The 25,344-nt window shown below is 36.7% G+C and overlaps 1 protein-coding gene across 8 annotated transcripts in view; it reads right to left on the minus strand.

The window, feature by feature from the left end:
- The window catches only part of ADD3 (adducin 3), a 126,331-nt gene that overhangs the window by 29,997 nt on the left and 70,990 nt on the right, over window positions 1-25,344 (minus strand). For 3 of the 8 annotated variants that reach the window (XM_036264569.1, XM_036264568.1, XM_036264572.1), the window contains exon 2: window positions 914-1,134. In XM_036264569.1, the coding sequence (XP_036120462.1) occupies window positions 914-1,108 (195 nt within the window). In that variant the 5' untranslated portion in view covers window positions 1,109-1,134. Of the gene's footprint in view, window positions 1-913; window positions 1,135-1,879; window positions 2,226-24,089; window positions 24,633-24,660; window positions 25,319-25,344 lie in introns of those variants that run through there. The other 5 variants (XM_036264573.1, XM_036264567.1, XM_036264570.1 and 2 more) reach the window with 4 other exon arrangements.

Below are 25,344 nucleotides of genomic sequence, written 5' to 3' on the forward strand. Positions count from 1 at the left end.
CCCCTTTGGTTTTGGACTTAACCTCTGTGGTTAAATTCACAAGGGCACAACAAAAATGATTTACCAGGGCCACCCCAGGCAGTTTTATGCCTCGGTGCTTATTTTAGCACCTAAGTTGGAAACCTAATATAACCCTAACCTGGGCATCATGTGTCTATGTGTGCTGAACTCTGTCTGCCTTAAGGGGCCCATGACCTTCATTATGCATAAAGTTATGAGTTAATTTTGCATCTTAAACTAAGCTGTTCTCTCATTTTCTATCACTTATACGTGACCTTTGCAATTCCACTAAGGATAAGAAAACTAACAAATCACTTAAATATGATTTGTAAAATCTAGATACTACTGTGAAGACAGAATTTTCATTTTGAGATTAGATTATAATCCAGTTCTAATCCAGTTAATTTGGTGTATAGGCATATATAAGTGTGCTTGCATTAGGTGTCTGTAACATGAAGCTGCCAAATCACAGATCTCAAAACCTTATGTCTTCCTATGCTGCTCTGAGTGTCAAGGTACCCAATGGAAGGAGAAAATAAGTGCATGAGATGTACCTAACTCCTTTCTTGGTTTCTAACACTTCAGTCATGCCTTTTATTTCTTCACAGATATCCAGTCTGAATTGGGTGTTTATGAACTCAGAAGTATCTTTTTTTCCTCCTTTAATGAAGCATTACATTCAGAAATCACCCAAAGAAAATTGACATCATCAAGACAATATCAGTTTGTTATTAAAGCTTTGCAAATTAAATATATAAATTAGGTGTGCATTTGCCTCTGCAAGATTGGGGGCAAATCATCACTCTTCCTCCACCCCTCTTCTCAGCGGAGAGTTAAGATACCTGCTACCTCATTATTATCAAGGTTTCCAAAGAAGAAGAAAAATTATAGCCTTCTAATTATTTCAACTCACAGGACTTTGCAAGATCTGAGTAACTCGTTTCCTCTGTTCCATCATATTGAAGTCCTGTCGCAGATCAGGAGACATGTTCCTCTCCCTGATGTATTCTGGGTCATTTTCATTGATGCGGTCAAAATACCTCTCTTTGTGAGGCATGCTGGAAGGAGGAGGAGTAGTGATCACGCCTTGGCTGGCATCTGAACTCATGCTTCAAGCCTGCTGATTCCCCTTATCTGTATTAATAAACACAAAGGAGGAAATTCATGGTAAATTCATTATAAAACTCAAATTTTACATGGGCCAAGCAGAACTTACCCTCCCCCCCCCTGAGTAACAGTGGTAGCTTTCTTTAAAAAGTAGCTTCTCAAAAAATATTAGAACAATTTTTTTATTAAGGTAAAAATGTCTTAAATTGCTAAATTGGAAATTGATATTTTCAGAGCTAATGGAAACTTGTGGTTCAATTATAATAATGTCACCAACTGCTACTGTATTTTTAAAGGAAGCAAGATCAAAATATACACACCACATCTAAGATGTCAAATTTTCACAATTAGTGAGTACTGTCAGTAGAGCTCTTTTCTCTCTCATTCATGATTTGATGTTAGCCCAAACGTTGGCCATATTTAAAAGCCACTACATTTGTATTGACTATAACTTACTAACATGAGAGAAACACAGCTTTAAGTTTTTTAAATATTCAACAACTTCCCAAGGAAAATGTAGGTATTATTAAGGTTGCTAGATTATATAACTTCAGCATACAGTGGTTCAAATCCAAGTAAGAAACAATGAAAAGCTATTCAGAAAATACATGAACAGCTGATTCATTTCATTATCATGATTGTCACTGACACTTAGGATTATCTTCGATTTTATGCTAGGGAAACAAATTTGGGCTTTTGCTACATCTAACCAACTGAGCATCTAACCAATTATAGCTAGATCAAAGGACAGCCATTTAACATTTCCCCTCACCTCCACCTGGGATCTCTGTGTTAGAAGTTGACATCATCTAGCTTGGTGCTTTTCAAATTGTCTATGGTGACTTTCTCCAATTTGCTGTGGGCCAATATTTTTGTAAAATACAAAATGATGCATTTAGATGTCTTGGCAATGTCAAACTGTAAGAAGTTTCTAAACACTTAATATCATAGTCTGTATTTGTCACAGTCCAGTCTGCAGATTGGCACTAGATCCTGGCACTTGGAGGAGCAATGATCCAGCAGAGAGTAATAGTCACTGCCAAATAAAGGAATGATTCCTCAAACTTTTTGAAGTGATATGGCAGTAAGCCTAAATGAAAAGAAAGGGAGAGAATTGATTGGTGTATTCCTTTCACTAGTTCTTTTTTTTTTTCTTTATTGATTTTTTAAAGAGAGGAAGGGAGAGGGAGAGAGAGAGAAACATCGATGAGAGAGAACATTGACTGGCTGCCTCCTGCATGCCCCCACCGGGGATTCGACCCATAACCTGGGTATGTGCCCTGACTGGGAATCGAACCAGCGACCTCTTGGTGCATGGGTCGATGCTCAACCACTGAGCCACACTGGCCAGGCTCACTAGTTCTTTTGAACTGCATATAGAATGTGCAAAAATGTGCAACAAGGATAAAGAAAAAGAAACAAAATAGAAATTATAAAAATAGTTTTGCTTAACATGGTTTTCTTTACAGGTGGTGACTTCCATTCATGAAACCTATTCAATATAAATGATTGAGTAACAGAAAAACCATTCCTACTAACTACAAAATGGTGGGTTTTTTTTTTGTGGTACGTGCCCCTAGTGGGAACCGAACCTGGGACTCTCCGGTCCACAAGCCCACGCTCAACCGCTGAGCCAACCTGGCCAGGGCCAAAATGGTATTTTTTAAGTCATTATTTATCTGGTGGAATGAATCACTTCACAATAGGAGGAGTTAAATGTAAAACATCCAAGTATTCTTTTTCCATTTATGTCAAAAACTAAGGGGAGAGAAGTTTCTGTGTACCCACAATTGCAAATTCTTCACAACCTCAAAGTACCAGAAGGACACTTTTCTAGATAGATCCAGAAGGGGAAAGGCAAAAAAGATCATGTTCATTTTAGGGATCTGAATCCCTGATAAAGACAAGACACATCTGGTCTCACCTTTTAAACACAGTAACAACCAATTTGTCTCTAACAATAGTCTTCTGTGATAGATTTCATCTCTAAAGCCACCTTGACCCAACTTAGCCCATGCAAACTAATGATAAGGCATTAAAAATTCTTGCATTAATTCTGGTCCTAGAAATGTCAACTCATTCTGTTAAAAATAATTTTTTGAAAAACACATCAAAACTGTTTCCTTTCTTTTTTTTTTTCTTTTCTGATTTGAGAGAGAGAAAGGGAGAGGGGAAGAGAGATAGAAACATCGATGAGAGAGAATATCGATTGGCCGCCTCCTGCATGCCCCCACTTGGGATCGGGCCCACAACCTGGGCATGTGCCCTGACCGGGAATCAAACCGGTGACCTCTTGGTGCATGGGTCAACACTCAACCACTGAGTCACACGGGCTGGGCTGGCATTTTCTTTAAAAACTAAATATGCAACTACCACATTACCTACTAATTAATTACATTCCTGGTCATTTAACCCAGAAAAAGGAAAACATATTTTCATATCAAAAGACAAAAATATATGTGTAAATTTTGATAGCAGCTTTATTTGTAACAATCAAAGACTGGAAACAATCTAGATGTCCGTCAACAGGTGAATGATGAAACAAACTGTGTTATATCCATACTATATTATAAATACAATAAAAAGGAATGGATTACTGATACACACAACAGCTTAAATAAATCTCCAGTGAATTATGCTCAGTAAAAAAAGAAAAGAAAAAAGAAGCCAATCACAAAATGTTAGATAGATCATGATTCCATTTATATAGTATAGCAGGTCCCAAATAATGTTTTGTTGTAATGATGAGATGTTATAGGAACTTAACTCCTGTTTATATCAATTAGCTTATGGTAAAATTGGTTTTGTTATATGTTGTTTTGCTTAAAGTCGGAGAACCTATGGACCATGTTAAGTGAGGACTTACTGTATTCTCCAATGAGATTATTATAAAAATGGGGAACAGATTAGTGGTTGCTAGGAATTGAAGAGGGATATGCTCAAGAGGAAAGAGGTGTATTGAGAAGGGAGGGAGGTGGGTGTGACAAAATAAAATATTGTAAAAAAAGCATTTAATGGATACTGTTGAGATTTCAAAATTAGTCTTTATAAGCCAGGAGACACAGTAAGTGGAAATACTAACTCAACTGTTGGACTCAAGTCTTTGCATTTCTATCAACTGTTGTGCTACATTAGAACAGCCATGGAATATTCATTCAAGTGTCTGAGCATCTACTATTTGCCAAGGTCCTACTATGTGGGGATACAATGGCAAATAAGAAACAGCTCTTCATGTGTAAAATGGCAATTACATCATACAGGTGCCACGATCAATTGTAAAATGAAAGGACTATCTCAAAAGACCCCTCAGATTTCCTGAGGTCTTAGATCATATGATTTTGCTAATGTCCTTTGATCTATTCCCACAATGAGGCAGATAAAGACCCTTGATTTAGGTTAGTAAAACAGCTAGTGATTTTCTACCAATAACTCGGTGTTCCTTACTTCAGTGATCAGTTATCACAATATTTAAAAATACCCAGCTACTGGGCCCTTACTATGTGCTAGCCACTGGACTTGACATACATTAGCTCCATTACTCCTTAAAATCCTATGAGGTTCGTGTTATTATCTCCATTTTACAGGAAGAAATAAAGTCACCGAGAAGTAACTTGTTTCAGGTCAAAGAACTGATAAATGGTGGACCAGGGATTTAAATCTAGTCTGTAGAACTTTAAAGCCCATGATCTTAATTACAATCCAGACCCAGGGGTAGCTAGTAATTTCTTTTCAAATGCCAGTTCCAGCTATTCAGTATCTCTGATTGGTTTTATACAGGTTTCGGGGTGTGTGTGTGTGTGTGTGTGTGTGTGTGTGTGTGTTGGGGGGTGAAATTGCCACGGCTTGAATGAGAGCCATATATTTCCACTGTACTGCCTTAAAAGAAGGATGTTTTAAGTGAAGTAAATGGTAGATTCTAGTTCCTCTTAACCCTGAACACCAAAATCTAACAAATATTTCTACTTCCAGGTGATATGTGAAACAACTCAGTTCCGGGGCTCCTTCTCTTTAAAATTAATGAACCCTGTTTTTAATACCCCACCACTGCTCTACACAATCAGGCTTTCTAGAACATCACAGCAATATAAACCAGTGCAAACCAGCATGAACTCCATTAAAAAAAGAAAAAAAATTGTCTTTTAACAGTGTTCTTTGAATTTAAAATGTGGAAAAAGAATGTATTTTTTTAAAGTAATGTTATAAAACTTGTCAGCACTATGGGTTTTCCTCTGGACATGTAGATTAGAAACAAGATATCAAGCATAAACAAAATTCTAGTTTTAAAAATCTTATCCAAATATTTATGCAGTAACTATTCAACGTGTATGTTTAAAGAACATTAGGTTCAAGACACAAATAGATAAAACGCTCTAGAAAGCTGGCTTTCAAACTTTTTAAAAATGGCAATCAATACTAAGAAATATACTTTATATTATTATCACAAATACATGAGATCTATAACTGAAATAAATTCATGATATGATACTTTCCCTTACTATGTGGTACATTATATTTTCATTTTTTAAAAAATGCAGGTCAAATTAATTCATAATCTACTAATGAGTTGTGACCCACAGTTTGAAAAACACAATCCTAAAAATTCAAGTGATGATCAGGTGAGAAACAGTAAAAAAGAAAAGAGGGGTGTGTGTGTGTGTGTGTGTGTGTGTGTGAGAGAGAGAGAGAGAGAGAGAGAGAGAGAGAGAGGGAGAGGGAGAGGGAGAGAGAGAGAGAGAGATTGTAGTCCTCATAATGGCAGAGTACTCCATAAGTGGTGGCTGAAATGAATTATTTTACTATATCACAGCTCCTTTCAAATAAATCTGGTTTGTATTATTTCTAGGCTGGGAATGGTAAAAACAATCTTATGAGAAGTTACTACTTATAAAAAGTCTTTCCAAACTTAAAATTCTTGGCAGTTTTAACAGCTTTCTCTAGAATATAAGCAACAAAATCCTCTACTTTCAAGTACCAGGCTCAATGTTCCATATTTAAAACAATAATCAAAGATATGCCAAGACTTCAAAGCAGGATATTTGGTAACAACAACAACAGCTTATTTATTGAGTTAGAATTTTTCTTGATGAAAGGTACTATAAAATTGTGAAGGTATTTAAAGTTCTAGAAAACAAATTGGACTTGGCACAAACTATGACAAGTCACATCCTCATATTGACCAGTGAAATTTTATTCATCTTAAAATTTAAAAGACATGAACTACTTTCAAATGCTAGCCAAATTTTTATATACAACTGACTTGAAATTAATAGATTTGAAAAAGTAGATAAAAGTCAAGGAAAATGAAAAAACAAACACACAAACTGGCATTGAGTAGAACCGATGACACTTTCTAAGTACCCAATGGAAGAAGATTTAATTATCCCACAAAGCATTTATTGCTATAATGAATATTAATGCTGTGACAGCTGTCTTGGAACATTTCAGACTAGATTCAAAGGTCACATTTTACTGATTAGAGGAAACTATATTCAGAGATGTTGAGTGATTTTTCTTTTTTCTTTTTAAAAAATGTTTTCATTGATTTCAGAGAGAGAGAGAGGATTGAACCTGCAACCTGGGTATGTGCCCTGACCAGGAATTGAACCGAGACCTCTCAGTCCATGGGACAATGCTCAATCCACTGAGCCACACCAGCGGGGCTTGAGTGGTTTTTCTAAAGCTACAATGCTCAAATATCAGATGACTACTGTATCTTAATTAGCGGTTTTCGAAATGACATTGATTGTGCCCTAGGTAACAATAAATAATGTTCAAGTTTACACTTTTACCATTCAAGTTAATTCAGCACCATTTTGAAAGAGTTGAGGGCCTTTAACCATTTATAATGAAACAAATTAACTCTCAGAAAAAGATTATGTTGGCTACATCTCCACTTCATAGATTAAAAAACTGAGGTTTGATAATTTGCTTCAGATAACCAAATGTTCTTCAAATAAGGAATTATTCATGGTTACAGATATTAATAAGTGTGGAAGAGTTGACCAAAAAAGATGGAATGGCTCAAAGGACTGTCATTTCCCAAAAGCATATTTAGCTATTACAACCTTGATTATGGCCTTCCTTTATTGTGGTATCTGGAAATACAGGATCACAATATTCAGCACCAAAATAGAAATGGTAAATGTTCTCAAAGTAGTCAAATTAAAAAGCCTTCTATGGCTATAAAACTGATATAAATGTAGAAACTTAACTCTCCCTGGCCTATTGCCAGAATCTTAACATTGATCCAAATCATTCTTAAATTTCTGAATCCTTTTTTGTTTTGTTTTGAAATGACTTCTGTTAAGTATATCTTTAAAATAAAAGTATAAATTCTAAATTTCAATTTAAAAGTGTAGGAAACAGCCCTGGCCAGTTTGGCTCAGCGGTTAGAGAGTCGGTCTACGGTCCGGAGAGACCCGGGTTTGGTTCCCGCTAAGGGCATGTACCTCGGCTGCAGTTTGTCCCCGGCCCTGGTTGGTCGTGCGGGTGGCAGCCACTCGATGTGTCCCTTTCAAGTCGATGTTTCTCTCTCTCTCTCTTCCTCTCTCTCCCTCCCACTCTATCTGTACAAAAAAAATAAATAAATAAAAGTGTAGGAAACAATAAATCTACAGTTTATTAGTAAAATATACTATTAATCTAAGCCTTAGTTAAAAATCCAGTGTAAAGGAAAACATACCAATAATAACAAAATAAACTAGTAACAGTAGCAACAACCCATTACATTACTAAGTGCCCTATACTTAATGGAAGTTGACAGCTAGATCGGCGTTCATTAAAAAAACAGGAAAGAAAACTCAATTGGAGGGCACAGCTATGAGTATTTTGGTTTCTAACTTTGTTTTATAAATAAAAATAACACTGCTTATTAAGATAAACTTTTTTAGCAAACATGAAAAACGCATCCTGTACTTGTACAACTGGAACAGATAGTAGTAGTTACATGCAATCATAATACACGTCATTCAAAGTGTAAGTGCAGAGCACAAATTTCAGGTAGATGATTGCTAGGTCAACATTCAGCAGGCTTTCACTGCTGTACAAAGCAGAGGATGAATCTAACCCCTCTCTCACTAAAGTACCAATGATTGATGAAGAACATTTTATTGATCAACAATACCTGTTGCAAGGAGCAGTGAGCTGGACTTGTGTATTTGAAAAGTAGAGGTTGGGGAGAAGAGAGGCAGTTACTTGCTTAAATACATTGGTAGGAGTGGAAATAACATTCACTGGTAACTTGAAAAAAATTTTTTCGTTATAAATTTACCAATGATAATGGCCAACAAGAAGCAGAGTTATAAACTTGCAAACGTGTACAAAAAGTTCAGAGGAAATCTATTTTCTAAAGTCCAAACTCAATCATTATCCAGACTTAGCTCAAATTGTTCCCAACATGAATCATTTGTAAAAGCAAATATTAAACTGATTTTTCAATAAACTAACATATAGTCCTGTAAAATGATTAATAAAACAATCAACCATAGAGAGAATCCTTCACGTATCTTGCAGAATCCAAACACACATGCCTTGGTGACTTTACCCTCCTTTCTACAAAATATGATGAATGCTCTGCATATATTCCCTCACTCATCATTGTCTACAACATGGGAGTTTTTGGAAATGGTTGGGAAAAATAACAAAAGTGGAATTTTTTTCCCCCCTAAGAGAAAGTTGACAAAGACAAGTGGATTGATTACTCAAATGTGCCTCTTAGACATTTTGTTTCTGTTATTAAGTCCCCTGCTATCACTGAAATTTTTTAAATTGAGATCCAGGAAACCGTCCAGAACTTGACAGCTTATGATAAATGAGAGGTTTCAAAAAATGGAATCATTGGAGATTATGATTTTTAAAGAAAGATTCATTGCTCTCAATTTCTGGAGATACCTTAAGTCTTCGGTTCTTTACTATTAGGTACATAGTTCTTCTGGGCATAAAGCTTTTTTTTTTTTTAAAGAAACATTTACCCTCACATACTTCATGAACTAAATAAATTCTACTTAAGTATTTGTCCAGCACTGAGCTTGAAAATTTAAAGCCTTTGCTTTTGACATTTTCTTGAGAGTAATGTTTGAGGTCAAATTCACTCTTACCTATTATTTCATATCTACTCTAGAAACCTGGGAAACTTTCCAAAGTGAGTATCAGAATACAAGTAATATAGAAAACTTAACTCCCTGAAATTCCAATCTTACATCTGCCTATTTCTCAAGGATTTTTGAACTCAAAAAATTCTAGTTCCTAACTCTGAAGAAATGCAAACAATCCTCCAAAGGTCATTATTAAAAATGAGTTGAGTTTTGCAAACCCAAACTTTCATTCAAAAGGCTAACCTAGAAAATTGATTTGTTACTGTGGACAATACTTCTAATAGAGCCATCCCTAATGTGGTCATTGTGACCAGTGAGTGACAGGAGGGAGGCTGGAAGGGCACAAAGAATAGGAGGCAAAGTTTCTTATTTTAAACACTATACGAATATATACCAGTAAATGTTAAAGAACACAGGCTATGAGTAAGTCCCAAGAGTTCACCTTGATCTCCTATTTCAGGTATTCCAGCTAAAGATTTTTGGCTTTTATGGCTATAACTAATAAAATACAGCTGTGAAAGTCAATCCAAAAGCTGTAGGTAACGCAATACATCATTACTGCAAAGAAGTTTGATTTGAAGGAGCTCCTACCTTTAGATTTTGGCTAGTAAGGAGGATTTCAAGATCATCACCACCTCACCTGTCCCCTGTAATACCCCCCCTCCCAACTCTCCCCATGGAAAGTCTAATATTGAGCCATGGAAATGCAACTTATTAAATACAGATAATAGTACTTGGAAATCATTTTAAAAACCACTTGGTCATAACCTGTCATTTTAGCAATCTGATAACAGTTTTAAGTGGAAGTCCATGAAAAGAGAAATTTATCAATCTCATAAATCTGTCTGTTAAAAACAAACAAACAAACCATTTTTGTAAAACTAGCTTTTTCAAATGAATCATCTTTACATCTAAAGTTCAACATTGCATAGTGTACTGAATTTAATAGCATCCCCTAAAATTTATGTCATTACCTCAGGATGTGATCTTACTTGGAAATAGTATTATTCTGTAGCCAAATTAAGATGAGGTCATACTAGATTAGGACACAATGACTAGTGTCTTTATAAGAGAAAAGTGAAAGAGATGTGGACACAGAGGAGACACACAGGGGAAGAGCCATGTGATGATGGTGGCAGAGACTGAATTGACGCATCTGTAAGCCTAGAACACCAAGGACTGTTGGCAGTTACCAGAAGCTAGGAGAGAGGCATAAAACAGATTTTCCTTCAAAGCCCCCAGAAGAAACCAGCCCTGCTGACACCCTGAATTTTTACCTCTGGCCTCAAGAACTGTGAGAGTAAGCTTCTGTTGCTTTCAGCCACTCATTTTGTGGTACTTTGCTATGATAGCCCTACATTATATTACATTAAATAAAATGTTAACTTTTATGAAAAAGAAAAGCACCTAATGAATGACTCAAGCTCCAATTTCTTAATTTTAGGGGTTTGTAGGTATGCATCCAAGGTTAACACACAAAATAGATATTTTAAATGTGTTTTCATTAGAATTTAGGGCCATTTATACCATTTTTAAATTATGAGAATACTTCTTTCAAGCTTTTGTAGCAATTCACTAGAGAGTCAATGATATGACTCAGCTTCTTGTGCCCACTCACACATACCTGAAGGGTCCACTTAAACTGCTTGCTATATTTTAAATTGAGGCTTGCAGTAGGACTCTTGTTTTTCCGAGGCTCACAAAGACTAGACTCATAGCTTAGTTCAACAGTACTTATTTAGCTGGACTTAAACCACACATCAAGCACTTTATTGTCAAATAAAAAGCAACTTCACAGAGCTTAGTAATTTAAGTAGCTCTCCAGAGTTTGGTAAATATTTTGTGTCTACTTTTGATCTCTATTATCAGGGAAGGGTTCCATAGAGATGTAAAGTGGTGAAAAGTGTTATTTAAAACATCTAAAATGTAATATGGATACCAGAACCCTTGGGGCTCATGGTTACAACTGAGAAGCACAAAACTACCTACTATAATTTATCACAATATCATTTTTAGTTCCTGCCTCAAGGAAAAAGAAAAAGCATCCTAGAGTCCCATCTTAAAATAAAACAAAACAAAATTTAGGAATCAGCCTGGGGGTTTCTAAAATCTAGGCTCTAAAAATAGGATGGAAAAGTCTTCAAGTCCATCCATTATAGACTTAGAGGAAAATTATGCCTCTCCCAAACAAGAGCCATTTCCCTGATTGAGGCTTTGCTTGCCTTATCTCTCATATACTAGAACTGTTTTCCTCTCGCCTCTTTATCCATTCAAAATCTAACCCAAACTTGGAGGTCTTAATTCAAAAGCCACATCCTTACATTATGGCTTCCCCAATCTCTTCCATCAGAACTAGCCTTTGTTTCCCCTTGGTGTTCCCAAAGCACTTTGTCGTAGTTTCTGTTGCTTTTAAGTTATTTGAGTATGTAGCACACTGCGGCTGCTGTCACCAGATAGGAAGCCTTCACCAAGGCTCTTCGGTTGCTGCCTGTTGACCTGGCTGGTGGAATGCCCGACCTCCCTGAGCAAATGCACCCACAGCTGCTAAACTACTGGCAGACTGCAGAGGAGGGGAGTCTCATCTTCATGTGATGTCTATTGTTGAAGATTCCAAAATGGTGGCAGAGTGAATGGAAGCTACACAGACCATCTCCCAGGACCAAGCTGAAATTACAACTAAAATAAAGACAAATCGTTGTGAAAAAGCAACAGAAAAGCAGCTTGCAAGGATCATATTACCAGGGACACTGAATCGATCCTGGTAGGACTGCGGAGGTCCAAAATGGGGGGAGGCAGCCCACATACAGCAGTGGTCTTAGCTGTGAGCAGCGCCCTCGGGGTTAAAATGCCAAGTGTCTCCACAGCACAGAGGGCCAGGACAGAGCACTAAAATAGCCACAACCACTCATCTTGGGCTCCGGCAGAGGGAGGGCAGACTGGACTGGAACTGTGTGGGACACTCGAGATTTACAGGGCGCTCAGAGCTTTTGCTGACTTGTGGCCAAACAGGACAGTGGCCATCTTACTCCTTCCCAGGGCTCTCAGGAGAGGTGGCAGCCCCACCCTCAAAGATTCAATCCCACCCAGGTGGGCCATTGAAATGCAAATTGAGGCTCATTACCAACCAGCATCTGCCCCACCCTGGGGAAATTCTCTTATGCAGAACACCTGAGGAAGGTTTTCATGCAACTGGGAACCGAAGGCTCTTCAAGTAACTGCACTAATAGCCTCCAGGCAAAAAGCTAGAGGATAACTGAACCATTCCTGGGCTTGCAAATCTACCCAGGAAAGTAAGACATGACAGTGGTGTTGAACGTGGGTCCTCCCACACTCATCCAACCCAGTAGAGGGAGCCACAAACAGCAGAACACCAACACCCATACGAAAATTTTGGCATGCTCCAAAACCTACTGAGATAGCCAAAATGGTGAAACAAAGAAACAAATCCCAAATGAAAAAACAAGAGACCTCTACCAAAGATGAGGTAAATAAAATGCAGTTAAGCAAGTTATCAGAGGTAGAATTCAGAGCTATGATCTTGAGGAAGCTCAACAGCATGAGTAAGGGCATCAACACTATGAGTAAAGACATAGAAACACTGAAAATCAACCAATTGGAGATGAAAAACCACCAAGAAGAAATGAAGAATAAAATAGCAGAAATAAAGAACACAATGAAAGGACCAAACAGCAGACTAGAGGAAGCTGAGGACTGGATCAGTGAATTAGAAGACAGGGTAGAAAAAAAATCAACCAATTAGAAAACCAAAAGGAAAAAACAATTAAAAAACAGGAAGACAGCTTAAGAGAACTATAGGACACCTGGAAACGTAATAATATTCGCATCATAGGAGTCCCCGAAGAAAGAGGAGGAGGAGGAGGAGGAGGAGGAGCAGGAGGAGGAGGAGGAGGAGGAGGAGGAGGAGGAGAAGAAGAAGAAAATGAAAATGAGTAAGAGTTAGAGAATATATTTGAAGAAATAGTGACAGAAAACTTCCCTGATTTGGTGAAGGAAGAAGGCATTCAAGTTCAAGAAGCACAGAGACCCCCAAGTTAGAAGAACCCAAACAGGCCCACACCAAGACACATAGTAATTAAAATGCCAAAAAGTAAAGACAAAGAGAGAATCCTAAACGCAGCAAGAGATAAGCAACAGGTTACTTACGAAGGAACCCTCATAAGGCTCTCAGCTGACTTCTCAACAGAAACACTACAGGCCAGAAGGGAATGGCATGAAGTAACCAAGGTCATGAAAAACAAGGATCTGAATCCAAGACTACTCTACCCAGCAAGGCTATCATTCAAAATAGAAGGTCAAATAACGAGCTTCCCAGACAAAAATAGGCTAAGGGGATAATACATTAGCACCAAACCAGCACTGCAACAAATGTTAAAAGGACTGCTGTAATTAGTAGAAGAAATGTGAAGAAAAATATAACCACACTAAACAAAAATGGCAATAAATAAGTACATATCAATTACCACCTTAAATGTGAATGGTTTGAATGCTCTGATAAAAAGACACAGAGTAGCTGACTGGATAAGAAAGCATGACTCACATATATGTTGTTTACAAGAGATCCACCTCACAACAAAAGACTCACATAGGTTGAAAGTGAACGTATGGAAAAAAAATCTTCCAAGTAAACGAACAGAAAAAAAAAGCTGGGATAGCAATACTCATATCTCATAAAATAGATTTAAAAATGAAGGCCATAACTAAAGACAAAGAAGGTCACTACATAATACATAATACAATCCATCAGGAAGATATAACCTTGGTAAACATATATACACCCAATATAGGAGCACCAAAATATATTTAAAATCTTTTGTAGGACTTCAAAGAAGAAATCGACAGCAATACAATCATAGTAGGGGACTTCAACACCCTACTGACATCACTGGATAGATCTTCTAGACAAAAAATTAACAAGGAAACACAGACTCTAAATGAAGCACTAGACCACATGGATTTAAGAGATATCTACAGAGAATTACACCCCAAAACTACAAAATTCACATTCTTCTCAAGTGCACATGGGACATTCTCAAAGATAGACCACATGTTAGGACAAAAACTAAGTCTCTACACGTTCAAGAAGATCGGAATCAGCCCTGGCCAGTTTGGCTCAGCGGTTAGAGCGTCGGCCTGCGGTCCGGAGAGACCCGGGTTCGGTTCCCGCTAAGGGCACGTACTTCGGTTGCAGTTTGTCCCTGGCCCTGGTTGGTCGTGCGGGTGGCGGCCACTCGATGTGTCCCTTCACATCGATGTTTCTCTCTCTCTCCCCCTTCCTCTCTTTCCCTCCCGCTCTATCTGTATAAGAAATGAAAAAATGTCCTCGGGTGAGGATAAAAAAAAAAAAAAAAAAAAAAAAAAAAGAAGATCGGAATCATATCAAGCATCTTCTCAGATCACAATGGCATGCAACTAGAAATAAATTGCAACAAGAACATGCAAAGACATTTCAACACATGGAGGCTAAATAACATGTTATTAAACAATGAATGGGTCCCCGAGGAGATCAAGGAAGAAATGAAAAACTTCCTGGAAACCAATGAAAATGAACACACAACAACACAAAATCTATGGGATGCAGCGAAAGTAGTTCTGAGAAGGAAGTTCATAGCACTACAGGCAATATCTCAAGAAACAAGAAAAATTTCTAATAGACTATCTAACCTCACAACTTAAAGAACTAGAAAGCAAACAAAAAGAAAACCCCAGAACAAGTAGAAGAAAGAAAATAGTAAAGATCAGAGCAGAAATAAATGACATAGAGACCAAAAACACACTTCAAAGGATCAATGAAACAAAGAGCTTGTTTTTCGAAACAATAAACAAGATTGAGTGATCCTTAGCTAGATTCATCAAGAAACAAAGAGAGAGAACCCAAATACACAAAATCAGAAATGAAAGAGGAGAAGTAACAACCGACACCATAGAAATACAAAGGATTGTTGACAAATATTATGAACAATTATATGGCAACAAATTCGACAATCTATGCGAAATGGACAAACTTCTAGAAACACATACTCTCCCAAAACTGGACCAGGAAGAGATAGAAAACTTGAACAGACCAATAACAACTAAGGAAATTGAAGATGTAATCAAGACTCTCCCAGCAAATAAAAGCCCAGGCCTGGACAGCTTCATGAGGGAGTTTTACCGAACATTCAATGAAAAACTAACACCCATTCTCCTGAAACTATTTCAAAAAATTCAAGAAGGAAGACTTCCAAACTCGTTTTATGAGGTCAGCATAATTCTAATTCCCAAACCAGAAAAAGACACTACAAAGAAAGAAAACTACAGGCCACTATCCCTGATGAACATAGATGCCAAAATCCTGAACAAAATATTAGCAAATCGTATCCAGCAATATATCAAAAAAATTATTCACCATGATCAAGTGGGATTCATCCCAGGGATGCAAGGCTGGTACAATATTTGCAAATCAATAAATGTGATACACCACATAAAGAAAATAAAAAATAAAAACCACATGATCATAACAATAGATGCTGAAAAAGCATTCAACAAAATCCAGCACCCATTTCTGATGAAAACACTCAGCAATCTGGGAATAGAGGGATCATATCTCGACATAATAAAGGCCATATATGAAAGACCTACAGCCCACATCATACTCAATGGGCAAAAACTAAAAGCATTTCCTTTAAGAACAGGAACAAGACAGGGATGCCCACTTTCGCCACTCTTATTTAACATAGTACTGGAAGTCTTAGCCACAGCAATCAGACATGAAAAAAGAAAATAAAATAAAAGGGATCCGAACTGGAAAGGAGGAAATGAAACTGTCATTATTCACAGATGACATGATATTATATATAGAAAACCCTAAAGACTCCATCAAAAATCTACTAGACTTAATAAATGAATTTGGCAAAATAGCAGGATACAAAATTAACGTGAAGAAGTTGACGGCATTCTTTTTTTTTTTTATCCTCACCCGAGGACATTTTTTTCCATTTTTTGTTCAGGTAGAGCGGGAGGGAGAGAGAGGAACAGAGAGAGAGAGAGAAACATCGACGTGAAAGGGACACATCGAGTGGCTGCCACCCGCACGACCGACCAGGGCCGGGGACAAACTGCAACCGAGGTACGTGCCCTTAGCGGGAACCGAACCCGGGTCTCTCCGGACCGCAGGCCGACGCTCCAACCGCTGAGCCAAACTGGCCAGGGCTTGACGGCATTCTTATACACCAATGATGAACTCACAGAAAGAGAAACTAAAAAAATAATCCCATTTACCATTGCAGCAAAAAAATTAAGATACCTAGGAATAAACTTAACCAAAGGAGTAAAGAACCTATTTGCAGAAAACTACAGGACAATGAAAAAAGAAATAGAGGAAGATATAAAAAAGTGGAAGCACATAACTTGTTCATGGATTGGAAGAATTAACATCATTAAAATGTCTGCATTACTGAAAGCAATTTATAAATTCAATGCAATCCCTATCAAAATACCAACGACATACTTCACAGAACTAGAACAAATACTTCAAAAGTACATATGGAACCAAAAAGACCCCAAATAGTTACAGCAATCTTCAAAAAGGACAAAGTAGGTGGGATCATAATACCGGATATCAGGTTATACTACAAAGCTACTGTAATTAAAACAGCCTGGTACTGGCACAAGAACAGGCATATAAACCAGTGGAACAGAACAGAGAACATGGAAATTGACTCAAGACATTATGCTCAATTAATACTTGACAAAGGGGGCAAGAGCATACAATGGAATAAAGACAGCCTCTTTAATAAATGGTGTTGGGAAAATTGGACAGCTACATGCAAAAAATGAAACTAGACCATCAACTTACACCATACACAAGAATAAACTCAAAATGGATAAAAGACTTAAATGTGACCCGTGAATCCATAAAAATCCTAGAAGAAAATGTAGGCAACAAAATTTCAGATATCATACGCAGTAGAATTTTCACTGATACATCACCTAAGGCAACAAACAGAAACACAGGAAAAAATGAACACATGGGACTACATCAAACTAAAAAGCTTCTACACAGCAAAAGAAGCAACCATCGAAATGGAAATGGAACCCACTATATGAGAGAGCATAACTGCCAATGATACATCAGATAAGGGGTTAATTTCCAAAATATATAGAGTGCTCATACAATTCAACAAAAGGAAGACAAAGAACCCAATTAAAAAATGGGCAGAGGAACTAGACACCTCTCCAAACAGGACATACAAATGGCTAAGAGACATATGAAGAAATGCTCAGCATCACTAATCATCAGAGAGATGCAAATTAAAACAATAATGATGTATCACCTCACACCTGTCAGAATGGCCGCCATCAACAAATCATCAAACAAGTGTTGGTGAGGGTGTGAAGAAAAGGGGACTCTAGTACACTGCTGGTGGGAATGCAGACTGGTGCAGCCACTGTGGAAAACACTATGGTGTTACCTCAAAAAATTAAAAATTGAATTGCCGTTTGACCCAATGATCCTACTTCTAGGAATATACCCTAATTAGCCTGAAACACTAATCAGAAAGAATATATGTACCCCCATGTTCATAGCAGCACTATTTACAATAGCTAAGATTTGGAAACAGCCCAAGTGTCCATCAGTAGACAAATGGATAAAAAAGCAGTGGTACATATACACAATGGACTACTATGCAGCTGTAAGAAAGAAAGATCTCTTATCCTTTGAGATGACATGGAGGGACCTGGAGAGTATTATCCTAAGCGAAACAAGCCAAGCAGAGAAAGACAAATATCACATGGTCTCACTTATTTGTGGAATATAATGAACATAACTGTCTGAGGAACAGGGTAGACCCAGAGACACGGAAGTAGGGTACAGACTGACAATCCTCAGAAGAGGGGATGCGGGGGAGGGAAGACGTAAACCACAGAACTTATATGCATAACTGATGTACATGAACAACAAAGCTGGGGATGGGGTGGGAGGGATGGGGAGGAGGATATCAATGGGGAAAAAAGGAGAAACATCTGTAACAAATAAAAAAATTAAAAAAATAAAAATAAATTATTTGAGTATGTCTGTCTGTCCCATTCACTGAGTCAACATCATTTTCCCTTCTTCACTGTCCACTTAAAGTCTATACTTACTGCTGTGTTTTGAGACTAGTACGAATAATGCTACAAAAATGTCATCTTAAAATAATCCCATATATGCATGCATGCATCACCAATGGACAAAGACAACAATGATTGGTGGGGGGTGGGATAGGGAGGAGAGTGTCTGGGGGGTAGAAGGAGAAACACCTGTAATAAAAATAAGTTAATAAAAAAAAATAATAATCCCAAAAAACTATTGATTCAACTAATCAGCAAACACTAAATCAGCTGTTAAGTAAAGGGTATAAAGAAATATAAGGCACAGATCTTGGTCTTGCCCTTAAGGACTTTCCAGTTTAATCAAAGAGAGAACTAAAACATGAGCAAATGGAAAGATGACAGTAAAAAAAAGTTTGTGACAACTGCCAAAAAAAGATAAATATAAGATTTCTAAGAGCTGTTGAGGATTGCTAATAAATATAATTTTAGATTAAGATAGTAAAAGAATTTTTCAATGAACAGGTAAGATCTGAAGTTCTTAATGTATAAAATGAGGTGGTTAGACCATACGCCCTCTAGGTTCACCTTCCAGCTCTGAAATTTCATTATACTCTTATCACATAGTTATAGTACTGACTTGGTATTAATTGACTATCCCTTAAATGGAGTTTTCTTCTTCTTAATCATTATGAAAAATAACAGCTTTTAAAAAGCTGTCAGTCCTCACATAAGCAGTATTATAAAATTATTTTAAATATATAAAACTGAATGTGATATCTCATTAGAGGGTTTGATATTTCATAAGAGAACTTGAGTTGGAGGCTTTTATTCTTTATGCCAGTTTCTTGCTGTGGCTTCCAAAACTCAAAACAGACTTTTAAATGGACATTTTTCATACCTGAAAGATGCATTTGAAATTATTAAATTTATCCTTGTCTCTTTGTGGACAGGAATAGAGTAGAATAAACCTGCAAAAGTTCACCACCATTATTAAAGCACTTTTTCTTCTGTGTTCTTTTTAAGTGTCATGGCTTTTATGTCCAGCAGTCACTGATGGTCAAGCATACAAATGTATTCTGAAGCCCAGCCAAAAAAAATTTTTTTTAAAGTGTAACACTCAAAACAAAGCAAATATTGGCTTAGTTATGACACTTGTTGTTCTAATACATTAATAGCCTATTGTTCACTGTGGTTGTCTCAACAAGATAATGCATTGAAAAACAGCGTTTCCTGATAGGAAGTGAATTCCCACTGTGTGTCACAGGACCCTAGCCAAAAGCTGGGTGGGCTCCAAAGGAGAAACATCAGTCCCTTCTGGGATTGCATAACAGACCAAAGCAATGATTAAACTTTCTCTTCTCTCTTTCTTGTTTAAAATGGCTTTCTGTTTCAGCTCAACTTGAAGATGATCTACTTGACTAATTTCGCTATCATAGGACTATTTTTCTATAATGATTTACAATGTTTTAGACAAAACTTGTTCAACATCCTGTAGACAGCAGTATCCTGTATCTTTCTAACTATAGTGAATTTCCTTAGTCATAAATACCACAATGGATAGGGTAACTTGACAAAGAAGGTATCAGGATGTGTCATCAAGACATAGTGTGATCATTTTCAAGGTTAATTTCATACAAGCAATTGTTAAAGTCATTAGACTATCTGAGGCACAGCAGGTTTTTATAACTCAGACACATTTTAGTAGGCTAAAATTGAGGCTCAATTAGTCCCAGCATCACAAGTTTATTTCATTTAGAATTTGATTAGTACGAAACTGATTCCCTAGCAGACCCACATATAGAAGAATGTATCTGCACAGTAACTGACATGCCCTACCAAGACACGAAGACCCCTTTTTATATACTGCAAATATGCTTTGTTTTCATCTATTTCCACAGACTAAAATTTGAAGAACTTTCTCTGTCTAGTTCCACTTAATAGTGAACATCAGAAAACTCCAACAATGAAATAAATAGGATTAGTTGTCATTTTAGTAGACTCTAGTGAGATTGTCTGTCATCTAGGTAGTCCCACCATTTAATGCAGTGCTTGGGTCCTAGAAGGCCCTCAATACATTTTGATAAACTGAACCATATGTCAAACAACTGATATAAAAATTAACATGGGTCTGGCCGGTGTAGCTCGGTGGTTGAGCATTGATCCATGCACCAAGAGGTTGCCAGTTCGATTCCCAGTCAGGGCACATGCCCAGGTTGTGGGCCAAATCCCCGGTGGGGGGCACGCTGGCAGCAGCCAGTCAATGTTTTCTCTCATCGATGTTTCTATCTCTATCTCCCTCTCCCTTCCTCTTTTTCTAAAATCAATAAAGAAAAAAAATTAACACTGAATACCAGTAGTATAATTATCTAATATTACTTGGATAATAACTATCTCAGATTTTAGAAAAGTATACTCATTCAAAGTATGTCAAGCTTTCTGCCAAGAAGCTAGGGTAACCAGCATACATATGCATACAGACTACCCTACCTCCAGGCCAAGAAAATATCTTTTTATCTTCCTGTTGTAATTACACAAACCAAACATTGGAGTTCTTATACCATTTTGCTTTCAGGGCGCCTGTCATTTGACAGATTACAAAAATAAAAATGTGCAACAGACAATGCTAAACAGCCTATGTGTGATGCAGCAAAGATTCCTGCTTCTGTTACTTGATAACTTTGCTGTGAAACTTGATGACTTTACTGGCAGGATGATGGTATGCAGTTCACCTTTATGCTGCTGCCTCAGCACCAAATCAGAAAACTTTAGCTATGTCAAGTAATATCAATTTTAACACTCAGTGAAACAAGGAGATGGATTAGAGGGCTAGAATGTGAAAACAATTTAAACAAGGGGGCTGAAGCCAAGTTTCAAAGCTCTTAGGATTAGCTTTGAATGGTTAGATTCATTGAAAATTACAAGGATCCATTTTAAAAACAAACATCATCTCACTTGGAATCTTCTCCTCAAGTATTCAAGCTTGATAAAAGGATTTGCTTTTACTTCTGGAATGGGTTTTATGCTTTGGAAACTGACATTTTACAAAGAAGAGTTTATGTAAAATATAGTGTAATATTCAACTTCCATATATATATATATATATATATATAATTTTATTTTTTCTTAAACTTTCAAAGAGCTTAGGCCATATGGCAGGTCAAATAAATTACAGACCACACAATATATACAAAAGATGTTTTCAATTAAATTCCAGAAACTTCATATAATTTAGGTTATACAGCTTAAGTCAATATTCCATCAAAAATACTAGGTAAATATTACAGTTGGAAGGGACATCAGAACTCATCTATTACAACCTCTCATTTTATAGATGGTAAAACTGAGGAATAAGACGATTAGATGATCTGCCCATAATCTCACACTCAAGTTACTGAACTTTGAATCCAACATTATCTCATTAATCTGCTAAAAAAAAAAAAAAAGACTCCTAGGGCAGTGCTTACCTACGTGTAAATAGCTAGGACAGTAAGGGCCTACCTTTGGTGTTCTAGCTAGAAGAGAAGTTGATGAGGGGTTTTTCTACTTCCACACAATACTGTCACCTCTTTCCTATAGTACCTGGGTTCTGGGTTCTGTCCCAAAATGGAGGTAGGAGAGACTAATAGCATAAATATATCTGATAGTGGAAAAAGGGAAAAACTTGGAAATAATCCAGATATTTATCAAAAGATGTATGAATAAATTATAGTACATCTAGCCATGTACTGAAGTACTATACAGCCATTAAAAAGAATGATATATATAAAATGGTATGCACAGTATAATTTTATTTGGATTTAAAAAAAGATTTCCATTCATAGTCATAAGAATTTTCTGGGAAACTGCTCCCAATTCCCCAGAAATAGAGTTCAGGAATTAGTAGGAAAGAGACATTTTATCATAAGCCCTTTGTATTGTTTCATCTTTTTACCATGTGCATTTTTTAAGTTATAAAATTTACACTTTTTAGTAAGTATGTTAAAGCAGAAAAGGGATCTTTTTGTAGAGCCCTGAAAAAACTCTGGTGAGGATAAAGATGGGGGTCTATCAAGAGTAATTTGATACTCTACATCTAATCTACATTACACATTATATCTAATTCTCTAGAAAAGACTTCCCATCTCTTTTTATGTCATGGAATGTGTCTTAGTTTTTACAAATAGGATAAAATTTGTATAGCATACTAGAGGAAACAGAAGAGGATTTGAGGGCAGCTCTACAGTGCTTGGTGAAAAAATTCACTCAATTTTCTTTCTATTACAGAATTATTATAAGAAAAAAAGTATTACTGGGGATAGTAATTGTTGACTTTCTTCAAAAGTTACAAATGAAGCCTATTTAGAAAATCTTATAATTTCAATATTTAACAGCAAACTGGTTGGCAAGCTTTGCCCTGGAGCAACTTTAAATGTCTAAGAGTAACTGTATTCTCCTAGAGTTCAAAGAGACAGTAGAAATCATCCTCTGATATAAAAATTAACATGGGCCCGGCCGGTGTAGTTCAGTGGCTGAGCATCAACCCATGTACCAAGAGGTTGCGGATCAATTCCCAGTCTATAGGATGTTGAACAAACTTTGTCTAAAACATTTTAAATCATTATAGGAAAACAGTCCTATGATAGCAAAATTAGTCAAGTAGATCATAGTTTGAGCTGAAGCAGAAAGCCATTTTAAACAAGAAAGAGAGAAGAGAAAGTAGAAACCAACATTGAAAAAAAAAGAAGAAGGAAAAGAGCAAAAAATAGCAGTGTTTTCTATGTTATACAAGAAATTTATTATAGTGATTAAGTGGTGTGTATGTGGTGTACACACTGGGTCATGATGTAAAACACACTGAAAGAGAGTTTTAAAGCTGCTTATCCAAGGTGACACAACTAAGAATTGTACACTGAGTACAGGTAATGTTTAATAAAATGTCTACACAACACTTGAGACAAGAGGTTTACCTAGTTTCAACTTGAAAATTATTTTCTTGTTGAGTTGATTTATATAGCTAATTCTACTGCTCAGATACTAAAAAGTAAATCTGCAAAATTTCTAAAATATATACACACACAATTTATTTAGAGCAAAGCTTTGGTTTTCATGTCATTTATTAAGAGTGATTCTGGGTTAGCATCTAAACATTTCTTCTCAATCCTAATACATTATTTTTAGTATTTCTGGAATAGGCATGTGTCTTTACAAAGAATATTAGGGAATTCTAGGCTGGAAAAGATCTTAGAGAGCTAACCAAAATTCCTAATATTACAGGTGAAAAAATTACTGTTCAAAGAAATAGCCTCTTGATTTCCAGGCTAGTGCTTTTTCCTATGATACAATGATTTTACTTTATTCTTACATCCTTATGACATTAGAAAATTGCTAAACACAATTACTACCAAGTTACAAAGAGGAAGCTGAAGCAAGGAAATGCTAAGAAGTCGAAGTTCAAAAAGGATGACACAATGTCACCCCTGCAAGCTTTACTGAAATCTACCAATTTCAACATTTAGCTCTGATTTTATCTGGGGAAAGTGGTTTAACTTGCTTGTACGGAAAGGGTGTGTCTACCCCACTAGGGTACACAATGAACATGCACAAGAGGAGGAAAACAGTTTAGACATCATGAAGCACATCCTCTCAACATACCCACTCTGGTCAGTGCATAATTAAACACTTCACAGGCATTTAAAACCCAGCTATAAACTGAACCCCAATATGTGAAGGGGGAAAAGTCAGACCCCATTTGCAAAGAAAAAATTACTGAACATGAACCTCATTGAATAACAATAATTCTTCTATAGTTCAACTTACCATTCACGTCACAAACTCTAGAAAGAACACAGAGGCACAGACAAGGCATGGAACAGAACTTCGGGCTGCAGCCTTTCCCAACTCTTCTGACAAATAACCCAACAGCCACAAGACAAAGCATCATTATGACAGAAATAAAGGCGCTTTAGATGCTGCCTTTTTTTAATTTAATGAATCCACTCTTACACACAAAGTTCATGCCATGATGTCTTGAAACATAGTACTGCCAGTTTATGCTATTAATGCATCCAATAAATTCAGCACAAAACACTACGTCATGTATTTTTATGTTAAATAATTAGCACATTTATGAGATTAACGGTATTTTCCTTAGTTTAAACAGAGTCATCCTCAAAACAATTAAACACAACAATTCAATAAACTGCTTAAGAAATATAGAGTGAACAAGTGAATAGGAAAAAATTTAGTTGAGTGATAAAGCCATAGGCTCCTCCCCAAGAAGAATATTGCACTTTACTAGCAGCTGGCATAAAATTAACCATCTATTTTATTTATACTGCCCTCTAAGCTGTGTGCTATCAGTATGACAATAGACAATCCATTACTTACAAAAAAAATAGAAGCTGCTGTACATTTCTTAAGCTCGATTTTGTGTGGCAATTCTGATGAAATGCTGCCCTAAAAATGAACTTTGTTTTAAACAGCGAGATATCCACACTCGGTGTGGTTAGAGCAAGGGTGGAGCCCACTCTGGGGGAAACAACACACCCAGGCAGACTTCAGTGAGAGCAAACTGCACGTTAATATGGCCATAACATTTTTCAGGGTCTCAGAGTCAAAATTAATTGGTTAGCCCTCCTCAAAGAAACAGGGGGAAAGTTTATGTTTATAGAACAGCTTTCCTGCCATGAAATGAAAGAGACTCATTTCTTTTTCTTGAAGAAAGTAAAGGTAAAATGCAAGGTAGATGGCACAGCTCAACCAACAAAATAGAATGTTAGGTGGAAGTGAACTACTACAAAGGAAGTCCAACCAAGCCAACTTCTAAGTTTAGCAACAGAAGCTTTTACATATCTCAAGGTGTCAGCAACACTGCTCACTCTAGAACTTGACTTTGGCCCATCTGGCCAAAATAGGGGACTTGAACATGAACATAAGCATTACCTACCCTTCTGTACCAATGCTCTAGCTCTTCTGGCAATCAGGAACATTAAAAATTTTCTTATCAACTAACTAGTAAATACTGTTTTAAGAAATAAGGGATTTGATTTATGAACTTCCTTTGGTAGAACTA

Source organism: Molossus molossus, unplaced genomic scaffold (assembly GCF_014108415.1).
Source record: "Molossus molossus isolate mMolMol1 unplaced genomic scaffold, mMolMol1.p scaffold_m16_p_17, whole genome shotgun sequence".
Taxonomy (NCBI): domain Eukaryota; kingdom Metazoa; phylum Chordata; class Mammalia; order Chiroptera; family Molossidae; genus Molossus; species Molossus molossus.